Source organism: Myxocyprinus asiaticus, chromosome 12 (assembly GCF_019703515.2).
Source record: "Myxocyprinus asiaticus isolate MX2 ecotype Aquarium Trade chromosome 12, UBuf_Myxa_2, whole genome shotgun sequence".
In the NCBI taxonomy this organism is placed as follows: Eukaryota; Metazoa; Chordata; class Actinopteri; order Cypriniformes; family Catostomidae; genus Myxocyprinus; species Myxocyprinus asiaticus.
Genome location: NC_059355.1, coordinates 29,780,560 through 29,807,283, shown reverse-complemented (window position 1 = coordinate 29,807,283; position 26,724 = coordinate 29,780,560). Strand labels below are relative to the sequence as shown.

The 26,724-nt window shown below is 36.9% G+C and overlaps 1 protein-coding gene across 1 annotated transcript in view; it reads right to left on the bottom strand.

The window, feature by feature from the left end:
• Positions 1-22,623, bottom strand: part of LOC127448874 (vasoactive intestinal polypeptide receptor 1-like) — a 57,463-nt gene extending 34,840 nt beyond the window's left edge. The window contains exons 1-2 of the mRNA XM_051711768.1: positions 22,297-22,623; positions 16,122-16,230 (exon numbers count right to left, since the gene is read on the bottom strand). Of these exons, the coding sequence (XP_051567728.1) occupies positions 16,122-16,230; positions 22,297-22,380 (193 nt within the window). The 5' untranslated portion in view covers positions 22,381-22,623. The remainder of the gene's footprint in view (positions 1-16,121; positions 16,231-22,296) is intronic.
• Between the last annotated feature and the right edge of the window lie 4,101 nt (positions 22,624-26,724).

Here is a 26,724-nt window from a genome sequence, read left to right as displayed (position 1 = left end):
AACAGCTATACAATGTCCTATGACAAACATTTCCAGTAGAATGGTGAGAGCCTAAGAGCTCAGTGACTATCAATGTGGCACTGTCATAGAACGCCATCAGTAAAATTGTTTACTGTGTCTGTCTTTAGCAAATTCCCACAACTATGTTACAACATCGAGTGACAAACCTTCCCAGCAGAGTGAAAGCTGTTATCGCAGTAAAGAGAGACTCTAACTCCATATTAATGGCTTTGAAATTAACTGTGCTCTCAAGCACATATCGGTGTGGCATTTGAGTGTACACCAGTGTTGGAGAGAAGTTAATAAAAAGTAGCACATTGTAGCAATGTGGCCAAGAGAGTATTCAGATGTGCACACCTAAATATTCCTCTCTTTCATATACCGCTGGGAAAACAAAATCACGTGAATTGGTTATTTCGAAGAGTTCATGTAAAATAACTGGTTAAAATAAATGAATTCCTTATACAATGCGTGCCCAATTATTAGGCAAACTGTATTCCTTAGGATTAATTTTTTTGTTGAACAAACACAATGCTCTCAGTCAATCCAAAATGTTATTGAACCTCAAACCTGAATGTTTAACAAAGAAAAAGTGAGTTTTGTCTTTCTCATGGGAATATATAAGTGTGCACAATTTTTAGGCAACTAAATTACAAAAATAATTTCTCCCAACTCAGTTGTTTATTCTCAATTTTTAGAGTAAGTGCAACAAATAAGTAACACAAAATGACAGTTAAATAAAATTTTTGGCCAAAAATATTCAGTGACCAATATAGCCACCCTTCTTTTCAATAACCACCATGAGCCTTCCATCCATGGAGTCTGTCAGTTTCTTGATCTGTTCACGATCAACTTTCGCTGAAGCAGCAACCACAGCCTCCCAAATGCTGTTCAAAGAGGTGTATTGTCTTCCCTCACTGTAAATCTCACGTTTGAGAAGGGCCCACAAGTTCTCAGTAGGATTTAAGTCAGGTGAGGAAGGGGGCCAAGTCATTATTTGGGCATCTTTGAGGCCCTTGCTGGCTAGCCAAGAAGTGGAGTACTTGAATGCATGTGATGGAGCATTGTCTTGCATAAAGATTATGAACTTCTTGAATGCTGAGGACTTCTTCCTGTACCACTGCTTGAAGAAAGTACTTTCCAGAAACTGTCAGTAGGTTTGGGAGTTGAGTTTCAGTCCATCTTCAACTCGAAAAGGTCCAACTACCACATCCTTAATGATAGCAGCCCATACCAGTACCCCTCCTCCACCTTGCTGGCACCTGACTCGAAGTGGTGCCCTGTGTCCATTAGTGATCCAGCCACGGGCCCATCCATCTGGTCCATCAAGTGTCACTCTCATTTCATCTGTCCATAAAACCGTTGAAAAATCTGTCTTCATGTATTTCTTTGCCCAATCTTGACGCTTCAACTTGTGAATATATTCAGTGGTGGTCGTGTTTCAGCCTTCTTGACCTTGGCCATGTCTCTGAGCACTTGACACCTTGTACTTCTGGTCACTCCAGATAGGTTGCAGTTCTGGAATATGGTAGCAGTGGAGGATAATGGGTTCCTGGTAGCTTCACGTTGAATACTTCTCAAGTCTTTTGCAGTTAATTTGCGCCTTTTCTTCTCCATGCATTTTTTGCGCCCCAGTTGACTATTCGCAACAAAACGTTTGATTGTCCGGTGGTCACGCCTCAATAGTTTAGCTATTTCAAGAGTGTTTTATCCGTCTGAAAGGCATTTTACAATATTTGACTTTTCAGTGTCAGTTAAATCTCTTTTTTGGCCCATTTTACCTGAGGTAATGAAGCTGCCTAATAATTATGCACACCTAGATATAAGGTGTTAGTCACTTTTGCCACACCCTCCCTCATTACACAAATGATTGAATCCAATAAGCATTCAAGTTTATATGGTTTGGAGTTGGAAAATGTGCATGGAAATAATGATAAGATCAGAATACTCGCTTGCCTAATAATTGGGCATGCAGTGTATTTAGGAACTCTGATTCATTTTAGTGAGCTGGTCTTTTGGATGGCTGTAAATGAAATAGATCACTGATTCACTTGAGCCCTGCGCAGCCTTAAAGGGATTTTGCCCTCTTTTTGAAGCAACATATTTAGTGTATAGCTGCTGTTTATCACTATATTTCAATTCAGTTCAATTCAATTCATATATATCTGAATATATTGTGTGTGTGTGTATATATATATATATATATAGGAAGACATTAATTGATTGACTGGAGTCATGTGGATGACTTTTATGCTGCCTAGATATGCCTTTTGGACTGTCAAACAGCCAGCAGCCTGATGGCACCTGTTTACTTGCATTGCATGGACAAACAGAGCTAAAATGTGCTTATAAAAATCGTCACTTCGGTTATGCTGAAGAAGTAAAGTCATACACATCTGGGATTGCTAAAAGTAAGTAAATCATGAGATAATTTTCATTTTTGGGTGAACTAAACCTTTCAAGCCGTGTGATTGCATCACTCACGCCAGCTAGTGACAGTTCATCATTGTGATGAAGTTGCAACGTAAATAAGTCTGCACGACTTTACTTTTGTTAAATGTTCCATCAATGTATGCATTATTTTATTCGTCCAGAAATTATAACATTACTTACAACAAGATTAACATTACCAGTTGTAAACACATCATAACATGCAGGCATTGCCTACATTGCAATATTTAAGAGACGCAAAGTTCTCAGTGTTTCCCCTCATTTAACAGACCAAGGGACTACCAGACAGCCAGACAATGTTTGAACATGAAGCATGCAACATTTCCTCAAGCAACCCTGCATCTTCCTTTAACTCGACATTGTGCTGTGGTTGAAGTCGATGTGTCGCTCCAAAGAGTTAATTGGTTTGGGCAACTCTAACACGAGTCATCCCTTTAAACACAGCACTGAAAACAGAGAGAGAGAGGTGTCGCAATGGTCAAAGATGTCTATCTAGAAATTGTAGGACATAGGCTCAGGAAGGCACAGAGGCACCTAAAAAAAATAAAAAGAAAAATTCACCTAGTTAATTTTTATTGTATTTTTAAAAAAAATTTACACAGTGTGGTTCAGGGCTACCGAAGTTTTCAAATCCAGCTATGTTGTATCGATCTTCACAATATGGTGATATCAAATCTCATTTTTTTTCTCTTATATAGTACATTCCCTTTAAAACCATTAATAGCTATTTATCAGATATCATATTTGCCAGTTCAAGGACTGTCTTCTCTTGTTCCTTCCTGCCCAACACAGTCAAACTCTTATTACTACATTTGTCTTCTCAACAGCCCCCAGAACTCCCAGTGTCATCTGCCAACACTGCTACAAAGCATCTTTTTTGTATACGTTTATTGTGCCATTCTGCTATTGTATTGTGTTGAGCTACATTGTCATTATTATAATTTTATAAAAAATGTTTTGGGGGAAATTGCCTAGAAGTTACAGCAAATGGAAACTATAGTAGCTATTACAAATGCAAAGTGTTTTATACATCTAGACCTTTTTTATTTTTTTATTTTTTTTACACAAACCTAAATTCCGTATAAAAAATATGATAATTATTAAAAAATATAAAATAATAAAACAAAACATTCATATTCTTGTCTTTGTCCTGCTGCAATTGAATTATGGATTTGCTGATGTTTTTATTATTATTATTAATAATAATTTATTTTATGTTTTTAATTTTTTGGGAATTGAGGTCTGTACACATTTATTTATCTAAATATAACATCTGCTTATCTATATCATTTAATATGTTTTCCTTTAATGACTATGAACATTTCTGTATGTACTTAAACTTCTGTTTGTTTGTTTGTTTGTTTGTTTTTCTACACATACAGTATGGTGGTTATGCAAGTATAGAGCGTCAAACTTTAATGTTAGCTGGCAAACTGTTTTCCAAGGTGCAATGGAAGAGAGAATGTAGTAGGGGCTTTTAAATATTTACAGAGGTCTCATCTTTTCCTCTTTTCTGCATCTTTTTCCTGTCTATTTTATTTTTCTCTGTTCTTCAGTGGCTGTCCATTACTGTCTATGTGAAGTACAAGGTTGTGGCAAATGAGTGCCATGAAGGAAATGTAGATATAATGAAACATATCTCAGAAATTTGGTTCTGTCTTGATGAAAATGAGTCAATAACCTTAGGTTGAAAAACAGGGCTCAAAAAGTGGTAATTGGTAAGCTGAATAAAATATCAAACAGGCATCAGTAAAATCTGAAAATAGGGTATTTTTTATTATGTTGCTCAGAAAAAATAAACTGCTTTAAATTCTCATTGAATTCTGAGCTCTCGACACCTGTGGTTGAAACGTAAACTTGCAAGTTACTTACTGAAAAAGAAGATCTTACAGGCTAACTAGTGACTCGGAGTAAAGCAAGAACACTGATTTTGAACATCAATTTTATATATACTGGCTCAATAATTGTATTTTGTTCATTTCTAATGAAAACTTCAACGAGAAATCCTCTGTAGTGTACCTTTAGTCTGATTGCTTGATGCCAACTGCAGATACATACAGTATAGCAGTTACGATATTATGTGGTTTTGTAAGTATTATCAGTTTGGCTTAAAGAGCATGGCAGATTTCATAATATTGGCAAAGTTCATGTTTCTGTAAATGCTTCAAAGTCAGAGATGTGAAATATTCAAGTAAGAATGATAAATCAATGAGAATCAGATAATGAGATATTTCAGTCAATCAATAAGAGGATCTCTAGTGCAGATGCTAATAATTGTTGGTATTTGGTTACATTTTCAATATCCATTCTACTTTCATTGAAGATGATGCTTATCACAGAAATGATGGCAAGGAGGAAAGCGCAATAGATACATTGTGTGTATTGTGGCGTGTAAATATCAAGGGCAAAGTGTAAAAGCCATCCAATCTTTTTCAGGGAGTTGCTAGATGAATGGAATATAATTGTGAATTCAGTGGGGGGCACCTCTATCACTGCCTGTAGATCCTGACAGGCTATAAATAGGGGTGTTGTAGTTATCAATGCTTTGTCTGTTAGGGGGCCGGCTGGACCACACAATGGAGGACATATCTGATATCGGATTACAACAGATATTACAGTTACCTGAACTGCTTCAAAGAGATGTCTATCACATTTTCTGCCCTACAAAGCCAAAATGCAGTAACTATGCCAACACTGAAACACTGAGGGGGACAAAAAGAGAAAAGAAGTGTGGATTTTCTAGTTAATTTCTAGTTAATAATTTCCACACAATCTATTTGCTCTGAATCAGAGCATAGTTCAGCTAAACCTTTATGTCACAGTAAGGTTCATTGTCTTAGATACCTGATTTCTATCATTTTTGTCAGTTATTACAAAATGTGTAGTTACTGTGCTTTGTCTTAGCAGGAAAAAGTGGCTCTTTGGTCTTTTTTCCCTTTCTTAACTTCTTTAGGTCTCTCTCTCTCTCTCTCTCTCTCTCTCTCTCTCTCTCTCTCTCTCTTACTCTTACTCAGTTTCCCACTCACGCATTCTCTATGTATAATTTTCTCATTATTTTATTGTTTTTTTATTATTGTCCATCCTGTGGAACATGTTGTACTGAACACTCGCCTGATTGACTGACCGTTAAGTAGTGACCATTGAGTCTGTATGGCCTGCCTCTTTTCCTCCCTCACACTGTGTCAAGCCCAGGGTGGTCTGTAATAAATCAAAGGAAGGCATGGCGCCTGCCCTCCTCCCCTCTGTAAGCTCAGTGTTAATTAAAGTCTTTGTGGAGCAGGAATCAGAGCACTGTGGGTTCCCATTAAGAACTCAAGGGCAACACTTACACCTGCACTGATTCCAGAACTGACTCACTCTTAAAACCTCTCAATATGTCTGTCCCACACTCACCTATGCTCTCAAAACTCTGTCAAGATGGAAACAAGATGCCTACTAAACTGGCATATCAGCCAGTGTAAGGACTGCCAGATGATACCATGTCACGGTTTTCCAACAATTCTATTCATACAGCTTGGAAAAATGGAGCCCTTAAACAGCAACTATGTAAAGATGTATTATGGCATATATAGGAGTGAATTCACGTTGTGTTGTGTCACTTTAGAATGTAGTATTTTAGCACAAAAACCTTATCTTATATGCTAACCACCCACCGTCTAGTTTTAGTAGGTGCTGAATACTGTAAAATAGCACAGCAATGTGAATATTTATATTAAGTCATTGTGAATCAAAACCCCTCACTAAATCATTTAGAAAAAATTTGATAAAGGTTAAACTTGAAAATAATAATAATTAAAAAAAAAAAAAAAAAAGATAAACATCATATAAAGATGGGGCTACTAAACATAAGATCTCTTTCAAACAAAGCACTACATGTAAATGAAAATATTACAGATCATATTTTGGATGCGCTCTGTTTGACTGAAACCTGGCATAAACCAGATTAATATATTAGTTTAAATGAATCTACTCCCCCAGGTTATTGTTATAAACATGAATCTCGTCTGAAGGGTTGAGGAGGAGGTGTTGCTGCAATTTACAGTTAAGTTTCTGGTGTTACTCAGAGGACAGGATATACGTTTTAGACTTTTGAACTAATAATAACTTTTGAACTTAATGTGACACCATCAGATACAAATAAATAATCTCTGTATTATTTTGCCCTTGCTACAGTATATACAGTAGATCAACTGGGCCGTATTCTGATTTCCTTGGTGAATTTGCAAATTTGCAAATTCAGATCTAGTAGTTACTGTGGATAGAGCTTTAATTGTTGGTGACTTCAACATTCACATAGATAATGAAAATGACGCATTGGGATTAGCATGGGCGCAGGATTTCATCTGAGGGTACGCACAGAAATCTGCCTTGTACAACGTTATATCTGGGGGAGTCCGGGGTCATGGTCTCCCGGGAGAATTGTTTTTGCAAAAACAACAACAAAGCATTCAATTCTGGTGACTTTGAGAAAACATTTTTTTTTTTCTCGAGTATGAGTAGTGTTCATGTAACTATTGGCAAAAGCATTTCTTCCAGTAACCATTCAGAACAGACGTGTTATTGGGTTAAAAATGCAAAATGCACCACAACGAATAGAGCAAAACACAGGTGTCTCGAGACACCTTGTTCACATGACACAGCACTAGCTGAAGTTTCTCAAAGTTACCTCTCAAAAAGACAGCCTTTTGTCTCATTTGATTGTAGGTAAATTTCCACTGTATTTAGCGCTGTTTGTCCTCTGTATTCGTAAATATTCAGATCCTGTTTTACTCTGCGAGAAACAGCTCCAAATTATTCCATGAGAGAGCGGACTGAACGAATTGTACAGAATCACAAATCGATTCAGACAGTTTTGTAAGCCCGTTTGGCCAATTCACTGAAAAGAACTGACTCAAATTAATTATTCATTCGCAAATTGGTCATCGCTAGTTCTTTTAAACAGCCACGGGACACACTTCATGACTGATGAAATATTCTTAGAGTAAATATTTCTCATGTCAGTCGGAGCGCTCATTGTACGCACAGTGCATTTGGCCGTACAGCTGCAGGCGCCACTGGGGATTAGCATTTATTGATATTCTCAACTCTCTTGGAGTCAGACAAAATGTGACAGGACCAACTCATCGCCATAATCATACGCTAGATTTAATTCTGTCATATGGAGTTGATGTTGATAATATAGAAATTGTGCCGCAGAGCGATGACATCTCAGATCATTATCTTGTCTTTTGCATGCTGCGATCAGCTAATGTTACTCAATCTACACCACGCTATCATTCAGGTAGAACTATTCTTTTGACCACTAAAGATAGCTTCAGTAATAATCTTCCAGATTTATCTCATACTCAGTAAGCAAAAAAGTCTAGAAACTTGATGAAATAACAGAAAATATAAATACAGTCTTCTCTAACACTCTTGATAGTGTCGCCCCACTTTGATTAAAGAAAATTAAAGAAAAAAGCATGGTACAGTGATCACACTCATGCTCTCAAAGAGCAGCTCGGAATATGGAGCACAAGTGGAACACTGCAAAATTAGAGGTATTTCGCGGTGCATGGAAAGATAGTGTCTGTAGCTACAGACAGGCATATTTTAGCAAACTCATAGAAAATATCCACAACAATCCTAGGAGTTTATTCAGTATTGTGCAAAATTGGTTAGGAATAAAGCCTCGACTGAACCAGATATTCCGTCGCAGCTCATTAGTAATGTCTTCATGAATTTCTTTACTGATAAAATGTAAATAATCTGAAATAAAATTGGAATTATGAAATCTTCTGTCACAGTACCTCAGAAAACAGTGTTCATAAATTTCCTCACATCCAACTTCAATCCTTCGCTGTCATAGGTCATGAAGAGCTAACAAAACTTATCGAAACATCAAAAGCCACAACATATTAGATCCAATACCAACTAAGCTCTTAAAAGAGATATTCCCTGCAATCTCAGAACCTCTTCTTAATATTATTAACTCCTCGCTATCCTTAGGACATATCTTGAAACTTTTATCAAACCGCTTATTAAGAAGCCACAGCTTGATACTGGAGAATTGGCTACTTACAGAACGATTTCAAACCTCCCGTTTATATCGAGAATACTAGAAAAGGTAGTGTCCTCCCAACTATGTTCATTTCTACAGAGAAATAGTATACAGTATATGAACAATTTCTGACAGGACTAAGGCCCCATCAAAGTACAGAGACTGCGCTTATCAGAGTTACAAATGACTTGCGCTTATCATCTGATCGCAGCTGCATTTCTCTTCTAGTGCTTTTAGATCTTAGTGCTGCCTTTGACACTGTAGATCACAACATTCTCTTGAATAGGCTTTAGAATTATGTTGGAATTGTGGACTAGCATTAGCTTGTTTTAGGTCCTATTTAGCAGACTGCTACCACTTTGTCTGTGTAAACAAGGAATTTCAAATCAAACAAAGGTATGGAGTGCCACAGGGATCAGTTTTAGGGCCTCTGCTTTTTTTTTTTTTTCTTATATATGCTTCCACTGGGAGATATTATCAGGAATCGTGGAATAAGTTTCCACTGTTATGCCGATGATACCCAACTTTATATTTCTTCGAAACCCGATGAAATTTCACAGTTCACCAAATTAGAGTGTGTCAATGAAATCAAAGACTGGATAGCTAGAAATTTCCTTCTACCCAATTCCAACAAAACAGAGGTGTTAATTATTGGACCAAAGACCTCTAAAAATAAGCTGCTAAAATATAATTTGAATCTCGATGGATGCACCATCTTATACAATGAAGAATTTAGGTGTTATATTTGACACCTGTTCTATGAAAATCAAATTTCCAATGTTTGAAGAACAGTGTTCTTCCACCTCAGAAATATTGCTAAATTACGACATCTGCTCTTTGTTGCTGATGCTGAAAAACGAATTCATGTGTTCATGATTTCAAGACTAGATTATTGTAATGCATTACTGGGAGGATGTCCAGCAAGTTCAATAAATAAACTTCAATTGGTTCAAAATGCAGAAGCCAGAGTGCTAACTAGAACCAAGAAATATGATCATATTAGCCCCATTTTATCATCTTTACATTGGCTACCTGTTAAATTTCGTATTAATTTTAAAATTGTGTTAACTATGTACAAAGCTTTGAATGGTCTAGCTCTACAATACTTAAGTGACCTTCTACCACGTTCATTACGATCGCAAAATTCTGGCCTGTTAATAGTTCCTAGAATTTCAAAATCCACAAAAGGAGGTAGATCCTTTTCATATCTGGCTCCTAAACTATGGAATAGTTTCCTTAACACTGTTCAGGATGCAGACACACTCACTCATTTAAGCCTAGACTAAAGACTCATCTATTTAGCCAGGCATACACCTAATTTATCCATCAACTCACAATTAGGCTGCTTTAGTTAGGTCTTTCGGAACCAGAAACATTTATCATGAGTTATAACTCTATAATATATAAAATTAGCATCGACCCTAATATTATTCTATTTGTTTATTCATATCCTGAGGTTACCAGAGCCTGCCTGATCCAGCTCTGTTCCTGCTTGGTTTTGGACTCCACTGCTATGTGTCTCTGAGTAATGATGACTAAATGCAGCTGGTGCCAGCCAGACATCACTTCAGTCTATTATGATGGACTTCAGGGGATGAACTGATGACAACTCCAACCATAAGACATGGGATACTTCATATGCCACTACCTGAACCTTGGACTTAGGATAGACCTCACTGAAATGACCTGCCGGTTGAACTGCGAATCACCTCACTGATCTCTGCCTGCATAACCTTGGTCTATTGATGGACTACACTATTAAATGGAATACATAAACTATCAATTAATTTCCAACAAAAGCCTTCATCAGCCAACTAACAAAGGACAATTGCATCTATGTGAACTTCTGCAGTTAATCCAGGATGAACTTCAAATACATTATTAATTAATCTTACAATTCATACAAAATCTTTGTTTAAACACTGTTCCTTAACACTTACTTAGTTTACTCATTTTAAACCATGACTTACACTGCACACAAATAACTAATATTGACATTATATTCATGCTGTTTAGCCAGAGGAGAACTGGCCCCCACAGTGAGCCTGACTTCTCCCAAGGTTATTTTTCTCCATTAACCAACTTCTTATGGAGTTTTGTGTTCCTTGGCACAGTCGCATTCAGCTTGCTCACTGGGGTTCTAAATACAATTATTATTTTATTATTTAATAATTTATTTTTTACACAACTTACAATCATATTAAATCAAACTACATAATGATGACTCTAAGACTTGATAGATATTGCAATTTCATTTTCTGTTAACACATGATTTTCTGTAAAGCTGCATTGAAACTATGTGTGTTGTGAAAAGCACCATACAAATAAAAATTACTTGATTTGTATTAGGATTATTTTAGGTTCAACACTATCTGCCTGGTGCAATTTATGTTGCATTATTAAATGTGGTAAATTGAATTTTTGCAACATAAATTCAACAAATGATGGAGAAGTAAATTATAAATGGGCATATATCCTGTGCAAATTGTGATCAGAGTTAATTTTGTTGGTGTGATTGTGCGTTACCTGATTTGCATAATTTCTTTAATGGATTTTATGCTAAAGCTTTATATTTCAGCAGATTACACATTTCCACGAAGTTAATGAGTATTATCTGTGGAATCTTATAACTTTTTCCATTATTTTTTTTTATTTTTTTTTTATGATTATTAATTCTGTTTGTTCCACTACCTTAAATTAAGAAATTAATTTATCTCATCAACATATTTTATGCCCACAGAGACTGTTTTCTCATTTGCACAATTTTATTTGCAGGCATAAGATAGCACCTGCTTCATGTCATGCTCTGCCAAAGAGATTCTCATGAGAAACTGGAAGAGATTAGCAGATGAAGATCACTTAGTTTTATTGAGCTTGAAAGGGAGGTAACAGGTGTTGAATGGGACGTTCTTGGTATTTTCCCAATGTAGAAAATCAATGTCTACATTACAATGCTGGAATCTCTTTATTCACAGTTTGTGAGAGTGAAAGTATTACTGTAAAGACATTCCCCATGCGAGCGCATCAGCACAACTGCATACAGTATATGCAGATAATAATCTCTTGTATGAGCATGACAGCTGCTAAGTATAGTTTAAATGCCAACAATGACAAATGATAATGAGACTTTTCTCAAAGTCTGCATAATTACTCAGACCTTACAAATACAGTAAATGGTTATTATGAAGATTTATAAGGGTTTAGCACATAAAATACGTTACTGTCATAATCATTCTCAACTAATTCCACAGCTTGGAGCCATTTATCTGAAAGGATTTTCATTTACATATAAAAGAAGTCCATGTCCAATGGGTTCAGAGTGTGTATATTTAATAAACAAATCTGAATATTAAACAGGACCAAATATTCATGTGTCTCAGCTGAATAGCTGCTAGGATTTGTGTGTGTTTTGGTGATCCATTGTTAATAACATTAACATGTCCCAAACCAGTCTGAGGAAATCCTCTCATTAAACTCTAAACAGTTGAGTCTTTTTTAGCACACAGTATCTTAAAATAATTTATAGGATGGCAAGGGGGTGTCATGAGGACTATGAGAGGTAGCGACAACAAAATAAGCACCCATGCATAGTTCTTCTGGATTAAGAAACCAAGCTTCATTGTAAATACTAGTTCATTTATTTACGTCACTATAAAATTACAAATGCCCATGAATTTGCGATTCAGTTGCATTGACGCAGAGAGGCCACAAAGTAATCCTTGTGCTTCTGTTTTTCTAACATTAAAATGCATTTTTTGCATTCCTACATAACATTAAAAACATATAACAAACTATTAATCTACAGAGCAATATCACATTATCTTATTTTATTACACGGCTCTCTGGAATACTCAATTGTGATTGGCCAATGGCGCCATCCAGTGGTCAGATACTGCTCTGTAACAACCACACATCTGGGGATTAAGACGTATCAGACCGCTCATCTGGGTTCTGCAAGCCGTCTCTCCTGCTTCTCAACTCACTCTGTGATCTCTACAAGTAAGCTAATAAAATAATTTAAACTCAAATCATTGTTTCATGTGCATTTATTTATTTATTTGGCAAGTATTCTTGTAATAGACTGAATAATCAAGAGTCAGACGGTCATTTTCACAAAATAAACACCAACAGAACTCTGACACAAACCAGAGGTTGATTTCAGCAGTTCAGTAAATTCTGTATTCTCAATTACTTCATTTCAATGCAAATTAATATTCTATGTACATGTATTTATTTGGTTAGTAGCCATGTAATAAGAGGGATAATGTACAGTCAGCCGGTTATTAACACAAAATAAACACCTTCAGGGTGATACAAGACCTGATCACCCTGCCGGGGTTTATTGTGCGATAACAACTGGCTGAATGTACATTATCCCTTACATATTATATTAAGCATATCAACAGATTCGAAATGTTCCTTAGCTTGATCTGTGCTTGTTGTCACATGTTTTACTCCTGTTAATACTTATCATAGTATGTGGTAGATTTTGTATTATTTTATTATGTGTAAAGTCATATATCTGTATAAGCAAATGCATTGAAGTCTTGACATACAAAACCACTTCTAGATAAAAAACACATTTGTGTAAGACTTTTAAACTCAAAACCTTGTAGTTACTTAAATATAACCCTTGTGACAATTAGTCCCAGTCCCCCTGTATCAAAATAAATTCTCAAAAAACATTATTATTTTTTTATTAATTCAAATATTTCACATATAGAACTGGCAATCTACAGTCAATGAATAGATCACACTTATTAAGCATCATTGGGGTACGTGCTGGGAGAGGAAGCAACACGGTACGAAAACAGAAACAAACTATGCGATTAATAATGAGAAGTTATGTAGAGCGGATGTGTAAAACTCCTTTTAAATGGAGAGCGAATTGGAATAAAAGTAACTTTATGCAGGCCAAAGTGTTTTGATTTGTTAAACCTTGATGTACCCATGGATGGAGACAGTGATGGACTGGCCATCTGGAGCACCGGGTATTTTCCTGGTGGGCCGGTCGAGCATTGAGCTGGTCAATCTCCCCACTCTGCCGTGCATGGAAAACATCCAACTCCAAAAGTATGACGAAACGCGTGCTACCTGATTAAACTGCGCAGCGCGAGAGCAGGGCAAGACTGGCCCTCCTGAGCTACGTGTCCACTGGCCACCGTATGAGAGCCGAGCGGGACCGGCCCTCCCGTGCAACTCATCCACTGGCTGCAGCGTGAGAGCCGAGCAGGACCGGCCCTCCCGTGCAGCACTACCGAAACAGCTCTGCGCTCGCACCGCTTAGTCCCGTGGTAAACATACGTGAGATATGAAAACCTTAAGGCTTCATACATAGTTCTTTGATACCAGATTAAACAGCCCCGACATTCTAAACAGCAGTGGTAAGGTAAAAAGGAAAACATTGTGTAATAATGTCACAATGGTAATTACATTCTTTTCAATCCACACATCACCATTCTTATTGCATTGCAGGTAGTAACTAACTGTAGAAACTATGGTGTTTTGGCAGAAATATTGTATATGTATTTGAAATATATGTCACTTTATAATTATAACAAATATTGTATATAAGGGAATATGTCATTTTTATGCAAGTTTTTTTTTTTTATATATATATAGTCTCTATATGGATATTGTTTTTCATAATTTTAAATTCCATAGTTTTTGGGTTTTTGTTTTCTTTTTTTTAGAAACGATAATTACATCTGTTAATAAGGAGCATGGTTTTACCAGTGATCACCATGCTCTTACTAATAGGCCTACTATGCAAGAACTGTGGTAAATTATCATAAAGTCAAATATAAAGGAGAATTTTACAAGAGCTTTAATGCCTGGACCGTCGTGAATTTTTTTCCTCTGTAAATATGTTCAGTTCTAATGAACTTAATTCAATAATTAATGATTTTACTGAGATTTTATTTTTGTGAAAACACAAAGTAGGCCTAAAATTAAAAAAAACACTGCACAGATAATCATAATTACTGGTCAACTCCGACACTGTATCTGTAATAATGCATCATATATAATAATCATTCTGTGAAGACTTGGACAGGTTCCGATTATAAAACGTAAGGTATGCATGAGACCGTGAGTGCCAAAAGTTGCATGGGGCAGGTGTGTTGGAAGCCCGAAAATGTGTTCTAAAAATGAGCCCAAAAACAGCAACCCGCAAGTGCCAATATTTATAAGCAACTTTATGAAAGAAAAAAAAAAAAACAGAAAAAGCCCAAATTCGCTAATGATAAGTGGACTTGGAAACTCTGCCTGTCAGATGCAGAATCACTGCAGGAGCCAAACCGCTGCAGCTGAAATCAATCACGCAATGAGCTTGATAGTCAAGTACCGCTGTTTTAGTTTTTTCTTTCGGTTAGAGTTGAGACAGTTCGACATAAATAAACTTTTACATTACGTCAGCATCAAAAATTATATTCTTACATTTGTATTTTATGCATTGGGATACCAAATGTTGGGGTGGCAGACAGGGTGGCAATGCTTTTTCTCAGGATGGCAGGTGCCACCGCTCCTGCTACAGATAATTATGGGATTTGATAGACTATTTATAAAATGGCAACATACATTTGTACATTTATCCATAAAGTGACTAAAAAGTGTTACTAAAATACACTGATACAAGTTAAATTCTGTCTACAAGTATTATGTGCAACATCTTTTAAGTTAGTTATCAGAGTCATGCATTTAAAATAGAAATGAGTCCTTATCCTACATTATCCTTCACTATGAGTCATTATGACCACTAACAAAATACAACAAAGGAGTCATATTGATCCCTTTTGCTGATCCCCACCTCTTTCATCAGTAGCCAGAATTGAACAGCTTCTGCCTTTAATCTCCTAAAACTTTACACTTCATTACATCCTATAATTACCCTAGGCTGACCTGACCAATATAGGAAAGTGCAATGCTTAAAGGTGTAAATCCTACTTTTCAGCTCAGTAGAATATAGACAGGGTGAACTGGCAATGTAGTAGAAAAGAAATAATCTTCAACCTTGACATAAATCATTTCTGTGGTTTTACAGGTGTTTGCAATTGACATACTGAATTACATTAATGTTTTAGAAGCAATTCAAAGTTTGGACACATCTACACATTCTTTAGTATTGCTATTTTCCATATTCTAGAATAATAGTTAAGTCATCGAAACTATGAAATAACACAAATGAAAGTGTGGGAATTATGTAGTGACCAAAAAATGTTAATAAGTTAAAACTATCTTTGCAAAGATTAAAGCTCTGCACACTTTAGGCATTCTCTCAACCATATTCACAAGGTATCCACCAGGGAACCATTAAAAACTTTAAATATATGCTGGGCACTTGGCTTTTTCCCCTCACTATCCAAATCATCCATAACAAATTATAATAAAATAAATTAAAATGTAATACATTTAAAAAGAGATTTACACCTAGGCACAATTTATTTTTTGTCTGCAAAAATAATTTCAACCATTTAAGTATATGCCTTATCAAAAAGTTTTTAATCTCATTAGAAAAATAAATGCAGTCCAAACATGTGACTGGTAGTGGAAACAATCTATAAAGAGACCTTATTAGACAGAATAGCTATTAAGGTTATTAAATCATAATAGTTCATATGGCTTAGCTCACCAGTGATATTGTTGCTGTTGTGGGCCTCTTGTCCTTGTGTGTGAATGCATTGCTCTTGAGACTTCATATGCTCAGCTACCAGAGCACATGCTGGATGAATCGATTCCACCTGCAAATGATGATGATAAAATATGTGAGGCAAGGAAAAGTACAAAATGCAACACTTATTACTGTAAGAAAACCTGTAAACTGCATCCATCACAGACCTACATCAGAGAAGGAGCTTTTCACATTTGCAGTCAGTTGTCATTAAGGTAAATTCAATGCAATATGATTCAAAACACTTTACATTCGAACCAATTCACAAAAACAATCTTGTTGTCTCTTTTTGCAGCAGATATAAAAGGCAACAAGTTACATTTATTAAGGGACCAGAAAGGGAGAGACAGAAACCAAATACAATATATCTCCATTTTGTTGCAACAATTGACTCACATTAGGAAAATTTTAAATACATGAAACCCTACATCTATTTAAAGGACTGTATTGAATTTAAAAAGATTAAGGTTTATGAGTTTGATTGATTTGACTCAAAAACTTATAGTAAACATCTTGTCAATAAGCCCCAACCACATCCCAAAAATACCCTGCAAAACCTCATCCCTATCTTTCAAAACCTATCTTTGAAGCAGCCATTGAACCAGAGTGTGAGAGATAATAAATACATGACAAAATAAAGAGAGAATGAATACATGACAAATTGTGTAGGATACTAAATCCCTTAATCTCATCTGCAAAATAAAAAAGGGAACGTTGCCTCTGTTTCACCTCTTTACAGTATAAAAAGACCTGTAATGGCCACCCACTAATTCCTGAAAGGAATGAGTGAGACAGTCAGAGGTGGGTGGATGCTAATGATCTGATTAAGCCTGAGGTTACGATGAAACAAACAGGTTCAAAAGTATCTCCTAAGAAAAATAAAGATGGTGAATCATAACAATACAGTATTACAATACTACTTTGTGTGTGGTTAGGGCTTTTACATAATTAGTGAAATAATTAAGAAATAATTCACCCAGAAATGAATATTCTGTCATCATTTACTCACCCTCATGTCTTTCAAAACCCATAATATTTTCTTTCATCTGAGACTATATCTCAGATAAGGAGTTTGTTTCTATCGGAATGTTCAAGCTGCTCATTTTCATACAACACTTTAAAAATAATTTATTAGGTAATCTAAAAAATGTGCTTCATGTGGTACCATCTAAATTAACTGGTTTCTTACGAATCAAAAACATTATTTAATATGAATCAATCAACCTGATTACAAAGTAATTTTTTAAGGGTTAGATCCAGTAGAAACAGTGAGTGACCCAGCTTTTAAGCAAGGCAACATTTTCAATTAACAATAACTTGTATTTCAGACTGTTCTTCACACAAAGCTATCGTAAGGCTTCAGAAGACTTGGAATATAGTGCACAATTCATGTTGACTATATTTATGATGCTTTATGGTGCCTTTTTTGTACTTTTTGGATAAAAAGGACTGTCCCTTGTCCATCAGAGTTATTCATCTTTTATATCATCCTCCCAAATAATGTGTGACTATCTCAGCTGTAAGCATCTTTAAAAATCACAAATTAAAGTACTACTTAATAAGCCACAATTACTGATATTGCAATTTATATACTCTGGCGGCCAAAAGTTTGGAATAATGTACAGATTTTGCTGTTTTGGAAGGAAATTGGTACTTTAATTCACCAAAGTGGCATTCAACTCATCACAAAGTATAGTCAGGACATTAGGCCTACTGATGTAAAAAACAGCACCATCACTATTTGAAAAAAATCATTTTTGATCAAATCTAGACAGGCTCCATTTCCAGCAGCCATCACTCCAACACCTTATAATTGAGTAATCATGCTAAATTGCTTATTTGGTACTAGAAAATCACTTGCCATTATATCAAACACAGCTGAAAGCTATTTGGCTCATTAGATGAAGCTTAACATTGTCTTTGTGTTTGTGTTTTAGTTTCCACAGTATATAACAGACTGGCATGTCTTAAGGTCAATATTAGGTCAAAAATGGCAAAAAAGAAATAGCTTTCTCTAGAAACTCATTAGTCAATCATTGTTTTGAGGAATGAAGGCTATACAATGCTTGAAATTGCCAAAAAACTGAAGATTTCATACAAAGGTGTACACTACAGTCTTCAAAGACAACGGAGAACTGGCTCTTACAAGGACAGAAAGAGATGTGGAAGGCCAGATGTACAGCTAAACAAGAGGATAAGTACATCAGAGTCTCTAGTTTGAGAAATAGACGCCTCACATGTCCTCAGCTTCATTGAATTCTACCTGCTCAACACCAGTTTCATGTACAACAGTAAAGAGAAGACTCAGGGGTGCAGGCCTTATGGGAGGAATTGCAAAGAAAAAGCCACTTTTGAAACAGAAAAACAAAAAGAAATGTTTAGAGTGGGCAAAGAAACACAGACATTAGACAACAGATAACTGGAAAAAAGTGTTATGGATCTTAACACCATTGAGCATTTGTGGGATCATCTAGACTGTAAGGTGTGTGAGAAGTTCCCGACAAGACAACCACATCTATGGCAAATGCTTCAGGAAGCATGGGGTGAAATGTCACCCGAGTATCTGGACAAACTGACAGCTAGAATGTCAAGGATCTGCAAAGCTGTCATTGCTGCACGTGGATGATATTTTGATGAGAACTCTTTGAAGTAGTTTAAGAAGTTCTGAAAAAAAAAAAGAAATTTCAAATTGTAAAAGTATTTTTTCACGTTATTAATGTCCTGACTATACATTGTGATCAGTTGAATGCCACTTTGGTGAATAAAAGTACCAATTTCTTTCCATAAGAGCAAAATCTGTACATTATTCCAAATTTTTGGCCACCAGTGTGTGTGTATATATATATATATATATATATATAATTATAATATACATATAAATATAATACATATAAATAAAACAAATCTAATATTTTTTTATGTGGGCTGAGGCCCCCCAAGACTGGTATCCTAGCATCAGCCCTTCCCCAGACCTCATTTTTTCTGTATTGTATGGAAAAGAGCTTCTGCTTTGGTGTTCAATGGAAGAATTAAAGTCTTATGGGTTTGGAACAACATGAGGGTGAGTAAACGATGAAAGAATGTTCATTTTTGGATAAACGATCCCTTTAATGCCAGCATGAGGAATGCCTCATGGGTGACTCTATGTGTCATACCACTCATCCTCCATGTATAAATTAAATCAATAATATGATGCCAGTATGGAAATCTAGGTAAACAGCATGGCTATGCTCTCTTTTATTCACCAGTGGTTGTCATTTTTATGTCCCTGATCCTTTCACTGGGCTCTCCTTTCACTGACTCCAAGGGAGGGAGACGAAAGACAGCACTGAATGTTATCAGGGCACAAATTGATGCAGTTATAGAGAGGGCTAGTGTTAATGTGCTTACGGCTGTCAGTATTTGGGAAAGTGTGCATGTCTGCTTGTCTATGTGCCTGTGAGCTTTTGCTTGTGTGTGCATATATGCTTGTTTATGTGTGTGTTTGAATTCCGAGAGAACACATCATATTCTAGTCCAGAACAGATGGTAGCACTGTTGGTTTCAATGACCTCTGTCGCCCGCTGGCAGGTTCAGATAAGAGAAGAGGGATGTGGTGAGGGTATAGGGAAGTATTCTCAGGGTTAGTTTCAGTGCATTTATACCACAAAATAACTCCTGAGCCCCACTGTCTCAAAAACATGTCTCGCATATCTCAAAATAGTGTGTCTTTCAAAGCTCTATGTTCAGGGTGGAATTGTTTTCAAATACTCAGCCTAAAATGCCAAAAGTTGTAACTTTGATAGAATTATATTTTACTGATTTTAAACCTGGTAAAACACATTGAGGTGGCAAGTTTTAAATGTTTGAAGGAGTGCAAATGATATTTGGATTCCTGGATCTAAACCAAACATGTTCCTCTGCTTGACAAATTGTAATATTAACAATGACACCAAAGATATTGGTAGGTCGGTGGGGAGATAAGTAGGTATGTAAAGTAGATAGACAGATTCAACATTTGAAAATGTTATACCGCTGATAATACCCTACATTCATATACTTGCAGTGCTTGGAATCTGCACATAAAAACCCCACCTGTCCCTGCACTAATATTACAAATCTCTGTGGCATTTGCTCAAGCTAAGGCTCATCTGATTTAGGACATATAGACAATGTGAGAGGAATAGTAATGAGGAAAGCCCTCTGTTCATCCCTGCAGCAAATTTAATTTGAGTCGTGGGGCACTCAGGGTCCCGAGGGTGCATGAGAGAGCAGGGAAGTGCCAGGAGAAAACTAAACCAGTTACACCCCGCCAGCACTGGCGGCATACCTGGGCGATAATGTGCTTGTTTTTTTTTTTTTTTATTTAACTGCATCCTGCAGGATCACTTGTCACTGCCATTGCAGTGACCCATGTGGTGCCCAAAAAGGCCAAGTCTCCTATCTCATCCAAACCAATTGTGCCATTGCTGCTGATAGAGAGTCTTCTAGTCTGGTTCCGTATGTTTCTCCCACACTCTGGGCACAAATTTGCTCTATAATGCACTGATAAAATGTATCACTGGCCCAAAGATGGATGGTGATGGACTTATCAAAAGCTGTCTCATAAAAGCTGCAACACAGAGCAAAAAAAAAAAAAAAAAAAATACCTTCCTTCTCACTGTCTTTATGGCTATGAATTCACAGATCTCAAACAGAAAAACACCTGTTGACTTCAATCACTCTAACCTCTGCACTGAAAATCAACAGATGACCAGATCACAAATGTTAAACATACTGACAAGAAATTACTTTTCTCGAGGGTTACTGAGCGATAAGGATCCGGTTATCAGTCAGATAGCATTCAGTGGCCCTGAAGCAGAGACACGTGAACACATGGAATCATTATTATAGGAAATGAACCACCATTCAGGAGAGGAAAGCCATATCATTAGAGGCGTACCAAACATCAACTACATTTAATTACACCAATGATTTGTTTCTCTTCTTTGGAGCCTGGGCATAAGGAAACAGAATTAGGATGGACCCAATTCCATCTTTGTATATGCTCTATAGAGCCTGGTTAGACTTTGTTTTAAAGCCAATTGGTCACATATTGACTAAATTGCACACTTAATTTTGATGACAGGAACCTGATGTTGTCATTCATTCAAGTTAAAATAGTCAGTGTTCCTTTACCAGAAATGGCCATCAAAACATCATTAAAAGGAGGGCAGGCTCTCATTTCTTACTTCAGGTCTGTACAGCTTTAATCACATCGAGATCTGTGGCACATCAGCACATTAAATATAGCATTGAACTGATCCTTGGAGAGTACAGTGGCAATCAAACGGCATACATTATACTTTGACTACAACTATGGTGCAGTGTGATGCCTTTTAAAATAAATATGCATATTTATTTATATTTATTATCTCTCAAGGAAATCTTGCCAAAATCTGGATGCAAATGTTATAATACACTGATGTCAGAGACATAATGAATCTCTTTTAACTACTATATGTCATTTTAACAGTATACATTAGGCTATTCTTTGTCTAAAAATGTGGTGCAGTTTGATGCATTTTAAAATAAATATGAATATCAACTTACATTAATTCTCTATATGCAATCTGGTCGAACAAATTAATACTTTGATGTCAGGGGTATTACAAATCACCTTAAACTAACTTGTCATTTGGAAGTATTCTTTTCTAATATGTTATATTAACAGCTCACAACATTCACATCCACACTGTATCATGTACATGTACTATATAATGCAACTGCATTTACTTCCCCCATATTCCAAAAGCTGAACAGCACCAAGTCAATTTCCAGGTGTGAGAAAACCATTAAATTGTACAGAACACCAAGAATTTGAAACTTTTGAAAATTATTATTGTAAATATTGAGCGTCGCATAACACACTTTTCTCCTAAACGTACACTTGTTTTGTGAGTGTATTTATATGGGATTACACATTTACCTTTACACTGAAATAATCTGAAGCAGACCTTTTTTGAATAATGCGGGAAACAGAAAACAGTTATAGAAAACAATTATGGAGCCTAAATGTTCGAAGCATCTAGAATAGCCGTCAAAACAGCGAGTCAGAAACATTTACCGAATGCATACACACACGCACACAAACAAATACAAAACACTAACAATTTACCGCTTTCCAGGTGCTCTGTTGAATCCACAAACTCAGTAAAACGGCAACCAGTCCTACAGTTGACGAAGTTCTGAAGAGTAACATAATTAAAACTTAGGTATAATAGGAAAGAATTAAGATCGTTAGCGTTTAAATAACACAGTAGCCTTTCTTAGATTTCTGGATATTTCCCAAAAGCCCAGGCGTCTCCAACCATACTGCGCTTTGCAGTTCAGAACAAAGGCTAAATTCTGCAGATTTCTTTTTCAAAATGTCTCCAAAACTGTATTATTTGTAATTGAAACGCGTGACTCTTCCTCTTAATAGACTGTAAAAAGCCTGTCGCTGTCTTATTCCAACACACAGTGGGCAGGAGCGCGGTGTGGAGAAATGTAAGCCACGGCGCGCCTCCCATTTACGCACAAAAAGCGCTCACCAGCTCACCAAACTGCCGATGACTTCACTATTACTCCCGATGGGGGACTTTCATATCCAGACACTACATTAATGAAACTAGATGAAGGAAAACCGAAAGAGGTACAAAACAAGTGACTAACGTAGTTTGGCAAATAGACGCGTGTGCAAAGTTTTTTATCTGTCAAATGGTTTAACTTACACCAAGAACGAAACTGAAATACATTAAAATGCAGGGATTCTTTTAACACAGTGAGGTGGAGTGAAATAGTAGCTATTACTTTTGGATATGCTTGTCACTTTTATGCCAACAGTATTTAATGTTTATTGCACAATATCAATGTGTTTGCTACTTATTTGTACACTGAATGCCCTTATAAGTTGACTCTACTTATTTGGTTGAGTAAACTCATTCCCTCATTTGAACTGAGAAATGGTGTCTCCAAAACATGTGTAATTAAGTTCACTTAATTTGGTGTTTATATAAAAAGAACTTAACTATTTAAGTTAAGGTAACCAGATGCAAGTACACTTAACTCAGATTTGCTATTTAACTGTTGTTATTTCGACTTAATAATTTGAATTGAACAGACTAAAATGTAGGTCATATTGTACACTAACACATCTTAATTAATGAAGATTATAACTGATTAGGTCAATCAATAAATAAGCATATTTCTTCACAGAAATACTTAGACACTTGTACTTAATTGTACATGCACAAGGTGAACTGAAACAGAGTTAACATGGTCCAACATAACCAAAAGGGATACAGATCACCCTAATGGTGCATCACACAAAACAACTATTTGCAACAAAACAACATTAATAATACTACAAAAGAGCTAAAACCTCCATAAATTCTTAACTGGAATGCCCCCATGTGTTCCCTTTGAGCAAGGAAACATAATTAAATAATTCAAGGCATTCAATTTAATTCTGTGTGTATTCCCCACAGCCCCAATTATGTACTCAAAAGTTTTAGTTATTTACACATAAAAGCTTAAATATATGAATTTCTAAGAGAAAAAAAAAATAAGTTCAAGGAACTTAGATATTTAAGTGATGAGCCCAAAACCTGACATTTCTAGTAATGTTTAATTAAGACAACATGATTTTTCCAATAATGACAACATTGTAAAGATCTTCATTAAACAATGTCCAACAATAGAGAGTGCTTCAAAAGTGTGGTATAAACCTAAGGTGCTCTATGGTCAAGGGTTCATACTGGTCCAAAAGTAAAAAGCTGGATAACCATGGCACTCTTAATTATTAAAAAGCCTTTATTATCAAATGGCTGAGTACAAAAGCTTAAAAGAAAACCTTTCTCAGGAAAAATCTAACAAACAAAGTTCACCTAGTGTTCAACATTCGCCATTACTACTTGTTTCCATGCTCAAAGAGAATTTCACAGATTATGAGCTTAATAAAATAACAACTATACATCCACTTATGTATGATTTTCATGAGTGGGCAGTAGGTAACTATGTACTAATCTGTCACCTAAAGTAGTACTTTTCTTAAAGGGATTGGTCACCCAAAAAAAAAATTAAAAAAATTGTCTCGTCATTTACTCACCCTCATGATATCTCAGGTGTGTATGACTTTCTTTCTTCATCAGAACACATTTGAAGAAAAACTATGAAATATCTCAGCTCAGTAGGTCCTTTTGAAGCTCCAAAAAGAACAGACTGTCAGCATAAACGTCATCCACACGACTCCACCGGATAAATTAATGTCTTCTAAAGCGATACGATCGCTTTTGGTGTGAAAAATATCAATATATAAGTATTTTTTTAACTATAAATCATCACTTTCGATAAGCTTCATGAAAGGGTGGACTTCACTTGGTCTCTGGTGTGACGTATTCACATTGTCATGTTACAGACAATGCTTAACATGCTTATTCTCACGTTCTCCTCTCGGTTGAGACATCCAGGATAAGCACACAAACGCACCATTGTGAGTAAAGAAACACAAGCAGATACAAATACAAATACAAATCTAAACCTAAACCTATTAAGCTTCTGTACAGCATTCCTTCTATTCAGTTGTAAATAGTCTGCTCTTCCAGGTGTGTAGCACGTGCGACAGTTCTCGCATGTCTCATGTGCCAACGCGATTATGTCACAAGCGCACACTGCTGCTGAACGGAAGCGGAGATTTAGAGTGTGACGAGGAGGAGGGCGTGGCCGGGCCGTGATGATGCACGCCCGCCGCTGAATTGTCGTAATCAGCTGGGAGGGGATAAAGACGAGCCGGGAGCACCAGTTCTTGAGAGAGAGAGAGAGAGAGAGAGAGAGAGAGAGAGAGACAGACAGGCACTCAGCCGCTGTGTGTGTGTATGTGTGCATCTATGTGCTTTATGTTGTTTTATGTTGAGTGTATGTCATTAAAGTTTACATTGACTGTTCTGCCAGTTCCCGCCTCCTCCTTGCCCATCCTGAACTCGTTACACTGGTGCCGAAATTCAGGAAGGAGGAGGGATGCGCTGTCGGAAAGCCCTTGCCGTTGTTGGAGGGTCGCGACACCGAGGAGGTATAGTACAGTGGTACTGGAGCAGTTCGCCAGGACGCGGAGAAGCCGCTGCCATCTGCCAGAGGGCAGAGGAGCACGCTACTGTCCGCCTTGAGTGTAGGAGCCACTGCCAGGGGCGGAGGAGCTCGTTGCCGGCCGCCAGGAGGTTTTCCGGGAGGCGGAGGAGCCGCTGATGTTTGCTGGGAGGTGGAGGAGCCAGCTGCCATCCACCAGAAGGCGTTGCTGATGGCACGCTGCACGAGTGTTTGTAGCTTGCTAGCCTGCTTAGCATTGCTTATTCTTATTCTTATACGTTCATCGTTTTATCCTTTGCCATTTTACCACGTGCTTTGGGTTTTTCTTTTTTCTGCTTTTTCTGCTTGTCTACATCTTGCGTCTTGACTGCATGCATTCGTTTTCTCCACTGTGTTTTACACGGATTACTGCATCAATCTCAAACATCTGCTGATTAGGAACCACATCGATCTCAAATCCTTGCCGCTCAAGAACAACCATAACAACAACAACAACAACAAACAATTGCTGTAAGTCATGGCATCCGCTCATGTTATTGCATCCTGCATTGCATGTCACATATTTACTGTAGCTTCTTCCTTCAGCAGTGAGGGATTCACATGTGATAAAACTAAGGAATTAGTCAGGCTGACAGAAAAGTTTAATGAGCTAGAGATGAGAAGAGAAGCCAGTAGATACTGTTTCAGATGCGGGTAGTACAGCAAACAAACACACACACTTTGATTCTGGCTGTAGAGCCCCCACAGCAGGGCGTTTGGGTGACGTCTCGGCGGCATACTCACTCAGCAAAGTAACAACACTCTCCCGCACCTGTTAGGGTTTCCAATCGATTCTCCCCACTCAGTGATACACCCACTGAGAATCATGTTGAAAAAGCCTTAATAATTGGTGATTCTATTGTAAGGAATGTGAAAATAGAGACTCCAGCCACTACTGTTAAATGCATTTCAGGTGCCAGAACGTCTGACATCAGATCAAATTTACAAGTGCTGGATAATGCTAAATGTAGATTTTCTAAAATTGTTATTCATGTCAGCACTAATGATGCTCGACTTCCCCAGTTGGAGATCACTAGAGATAATGTTAAAGAGGAGTATGAACTTGCAAAAACAATGTCAGACACTGTAATATGCTAAGGCCCCCTTCCTGCTCATCATGGTGATGAGGTATATAGTAGACTAGTGTCACTGAATGGCTGGATGTCTGAGTAGCATCTGGAGAATAGCATAGGATTTATAGACAATTAGAAGAGTTTTTGGGGTAGACCTGACCTGCTAAAGAGAGACGGACTCCATCCCTCCAGGGAAGGTGCCACTCTCCTCTCTAGTAATTTGGCTCATAGTCTTAATAATGATAATATTTGACTAACTGGGGTCCAGGTCAGGAAGCAGACAAACTGGTTAATCCAAATGTCTGCTAGCTGCCTTGAGACATCACATAGGTCACATAAACTACAACACATAGAGACTGTATCACCTAGAT